General features: G+C 57.6%; 1 protein-coding gene across 2 annotated transcripts in view; it reads right to left on the bottom strand.

Annotated features, from left to right (window-relative positions):
* LOC104991248 (cytochrome P450 2D14) overlaps nucleotides 1-576 on the bottom strand; it is a 22,135-nt gene extending 21,559 nt beyond the window's left edge. Inside the window, exon 1 of one of the 2 annotated variants that reach the window (XM_010843658.1) lies at nucleotides 171-576. In XM_010843658.1, the coding sequence (XP_010841960.1) occupies nucleotides 171-359 (189 nt within the window). In that variant the 5' untranslated portion in view covers nucleotides 360-576. The remainder of the gene's footprint in view (nucleotides 1-170) is intronic. The other variant, XM_010843657.1, reaches the window with a different exon arrangement.
* Nucleotides 577-4,370: the final 3,794 nt, after the last annotated feature.

The following is a 4,370-nucleotide window of genomic DNA, read 5'->3' as shown; positions in this document are numbered from 1 at the left end:
CTGTTCTCGGGCCCTTAACAGACGCCCTCCCTCAGGAAGCCTCTCGGATCCGCCTCCTCTTCTTGGCCCAGTTCCTCTTCCGGCCTGTGGCTTCACCCAGCGCCCACTGTCCGCTGCCTGGTGGGGCCCTAGGACCACCGCTGCGCACTCCCCACCCCTTCCGTCCTCACCTGGTTAAAGCTGGGACGCGGGTCCTCGAAGTCCACCTGCAGCAGGTTGCCCAGCACCGGCAGCGGCGTGGGGCCTGGTGGGTAGCGTGGGGCCCAACGTGAGCGCCGGTGCATCAGGTCCAGCAAGAGCAAGAAGATGAGCAGGGCCACGGCCAGGGGCCCCAGCGTGTCCCCAGACAGCAGCCCCATGGCTGCCTCTGTGAGCGCTGGGTTCCTCACCACACGGGCACCCAGGACCAGGCCAGCAGGGGACTCTCACTCCACCTCCGGGGCTCCACCAGTCCGGGGCCTCTGTATAAAGGGAGCGGAGGACCGGCCTTTGGCCTCTGCCCTGAGCTGTCGTGTCGGGGAGATTGTGCTGCCAGAGGGTACAGAGAGGGGTCAGGAGAGTCAGGCGCACGGGTGGCCACTGTCCCTCACGTGTGCTCTCCACATGCTTCCGGAGGGTGGCTGGAGAGCACAAGAAGTCCCCCTCCCGCGGCCTGACTCCCCAGCTCGGCAGATTCCAGGAAGAATCCGGGATCTTGGGAATGGGTTCTGCCGCCACCTGTCGCCTGTCAGCCTCTAATGCGGCCATAGCCCCGTTCCCAGACCATGTCCCTGTCCTGCTGCTGAGGGGCCTTCGCCTCCCAAGTATGTTACTGCTCCTTGCCCCGTGCTGGCGGGAGGACCGACTGCCCAGAGGGACCACAGATAGAGTTCTCAGTGTCCCTCACTTCCCACTGGTGCACTCAACACACGCTCAGAATCACCCACTCATAAACCACATTTACACACATTCGCATCCTGACTAGCCCACTCACGTGCATATCTACACACCCACACAACCGCATCCACGAGTCCTGGGCTACCACTTTCCCCTCGGAGACCAGCCCCAAGGGCTCCAGTTCTCAGGGGCTGCCTGGACTCCGCCGACCTCCCTGGCCCTGGAGACTGCTCTGGGCGCTGCCGGCACCTGCACCTGGCTGGCTGCTGCCTCAGTTTCCACCTGCTGTGGCTGAGGGAAGTCTGAATCTGGGGCTAGGGAGGCAGCAGGGTTGTTTTCAGAGTTCCCTAGTCACTCTCACCAGCCAGTTTGGTGGCCCAGAGGCCCTTTCCTAAGTTTGTTACAAATTGGTCCTTGGACTTTCCAGCTCTTGTGGCCTCAAGGTGATGAATCTCCTCACGTAGGTGTCCATTTCCTGACTTGGAAAAATGTAAGGTGGGCACTTTACTTTGTTGACTGCCAGTAAGCTCAAGGTATTAGGGTGGGTTAGCATAGGCTGTGACTGTCCTTAGAGAAGTGGGCCTGCTTCCTCCTCATCGATTTGTCCTTTACTCCTGGAACCTGCTCAAATTCATGTCCATCAAGTCGGTGATGCCATCCAATCATCTCATCCTCTGTTGTCCCCTTCTCCTGCCTTCAGTCTTTCCCAGCATCAGGGTCTTTTCAAGTGAGTCAGTTCTTCCCATCAGGTGGCCAAAGTATGGGAGCTTCAGCTTTAGCATCAGTCCTTCCAATGAACAGTCAGGGTTGATCTCCTTTATAATTGACTGGTTTGATCTCCTTTCAGTCCAAGGGACTCTCAAGAGTCTTCTCCAACATTACAGTTCAAAAGCATCAATTTATTTGGCTCTCAGCCTTCTTCGTAGTCCAACTCTCACATCCGTGCATGACTACTGGAAAAACCATAGCTTTGACTAGACGGACCTTTGTCAGCAAAGGAACGTCTCTGCTTTTTAATATGCTGTATAGTTTGGTCATAGCTTTTCTTCCAAGGGGCAAGCATCTTTTAATTTCATGGCTGCAAAATCATCATCTGCAGTGATTTTAGAGCCCAAGAAAATAAAGTCTCTCACTGTTTCCACTGTTTCCCCATCTGTTTGCCATGAAGTGATGGGACTGGATGCCATGATCTTAGCTTTTTGCATGTTGAGTTTTAAGCCAGCTTTTTCACTCTCCTCTTTCACTTTCATCAAGAGGCTCTTCAGTTCCTCTTTGCTTTTGTCCTTGAACATCAGCTGTTAAAACTTCAGAAGACAAGGGAATGGAAACCAGATGGGGATGTAGTTTCTTGACCCTCTCACAGGCCTGCCGAGGACCTCAAGGAGTGGATTCCTGGGCCTCCCTCCTCTCCATGGGTCCAGTCCACTCTGGCTCCAGCCCCATACCCTCCGACCCTGACTCTCTGGTTCCTTCCAGTCCTCCATCAGAGGTGCAAATGCAAACCTTGGTACCACCATGCACAAGTATGTGTCACCTCCAGACTGGAATTACGGCTACCAGGCACTCCCTCTTGGTCAGCCTTTTGCCTCTTCCAGGCAAGGGGTTGGTCACATTATGCCAGGGTTCTGCTAGCCTTAGAACCCTCCAGCAACTCAAGGGGTAAGATTTGAGGTTGAGAAGCTGATGGGAACTCAGAGGCCCAAACCCATTCAAATGTAAAGGCATGGGAACTCAGAAAGTGGGGAAGGGGGCATTTCCAGGGCAGGCCTGGTCAAGGCCCCTGCCCCCCACCCATCCCCGGAGTATGTGAGGCAACCTTTCTTTCTGAACACAGCTGGAGTCGTTCAGGGTCCTGGAGGCTCTCCCCTAGCTTACTGAGAGCCTGGAGGAGGCGCTCTGCCCTCCTGTACCCCCTCTTACCCTGTTCCCTCCCTCGCACCCCACCCCCAACAGTGAGAGGACCGGTTCTTCCCAGGTTGCCTTCAATGGGACAGAGTGCTTGTGGTCTCCAGGTGGGGGTCATCAACATTTGCAATCCCTGCTTGGCTTGTGCAAGCAGCTCCTTCCCTTCCAAATTCCCACATCCCCACTCTCCTGCCAGGCCCGGGGCCAGTGGGCGGGGCTGGCTGGGGCTCAACTGGCCCTCTTCAGCTTATCCAGCCTTTCCTGCGTCTTGCCTTGGCCAAAGCTGGGGGGAGGGATGGCGAGGGTGGGCCCCTGCTTCAAAGTGCTCACAACCAAGAGGAGGCGGGGAGCCAGGTGACACCCCAGGCCAGCAGTTGCAGGGATGGCTTTGAGGGCTGTGGGGTCATTTCCCCAGGCTGGAGTAGACTTTCTGGGAAAACCTCCTGGAGGTCTTCGGGTGGCTTGGGACCGCAAACAGGTAACCTGACTGCGGGATTAAGGCACCGCTGCAAAGCAGCAGGACGGTGGCAGCTCCAGGTGGGGCTTTTGCTCTGGCAGAGGACTGGATCGTGGGAAACTCGGGTTCTTGGGCCTCAAGGAGGCAGGGAGACCAGCTCTGAGGCCACTGAAAAGCCCAAGAGGGGAAGACCTGAGGGGAGCCCTGGGGACTTCTCAGAGCCAGCCGGTGGTCTCCCATCGGCCTCAGTCGAATGTTTCTGTCCATTGGCAGCAATCTCCCACCCTGGACGGGCAGAGTCCGGTGGCACTGGCGGGGCTGGCAGGATGGTCGTCACAGCTTGTCACAGCGGCCCCATTACACTGCCATCTACCCTTTGTGTCATGCCCTCTGCAGTCACTCTACTGGGCGTATGAAGGGCAGTGACAGGTAGCTTGTAATTCAGGCAGTGCCCTCCAAACACCGGGGATGGGGGCTCTAGTCCTGAACAGGGTGGCCTTGGGGAAGGCCTCAATCGTGAGGCCAATGCCCTGTTTCAATCCTTGTGCAATCGTAGCCTTGGATTACCCTGCACTCACACACCAGGCACTGCTGTTCACGCCCCATGCTCCCCACCCCATGTAAGATCGGCTTTATGGTTTCCAAGGCATGGAGTCTCAGGGGTCACAGCAGTGGGTCAAAGTCACAGAGCATCATTAGGGTCAATCTCAAAACTCAGGCTCTGGACCACTGCTCTACAGCGGAAATACACTTCTATGAGGCCCGAGGGCCAGCATTTAAGTTCCTGCAGGCTTATTATTTTAGAAACACGCTCAGGCGGCCCTTGCTGGCTTCTGCTTTGGTGAAGCAGCGGGTGTTTGAGGGATGGGCACCCCTCCCCCACCCCGCCCCGCACACCTCGGGGTCGCAGGTGTTGGCCCTGGCAGGGAAGGCGCCTCCGACCCGAGACCGGGTCTGAGTCCCGAGTCCGGGAAGACGTCAGCAAGATGGCTGGCGAGCAGCGCCCGGGGCCCGAGCCCCCAGGCACGGAGTCCCGGCCCTGGGCCCCCAAGGCTACACGGAGCAAGCTCCCTGGAAAGCAGGTGGGCAGCTGCAGTGCCCAGCGAGGGCGCGGGGAAAGTTGGTGGCATTT

Source organism: Bison bison, unplaced genomic scaffold (genome assembly GCF_000754665.1).
Source record: "Bison bison bison isolate TAMUID 2011002044 unplaced genomic scaffold, Bison_UMD1.0 scf7180017864184, whole genome shotgun sequence".
In the NCBI taxonomy this organism is placed as follows: domain Eukaryota; kingdom Metazoa; phylum Chordata; class Mammalia; order Artiodactyla; family Bovidae; genus Bison; species Bison bison.
This window is presented reverse-complemented; position numbering and strand designations above follow the sequence as displayed.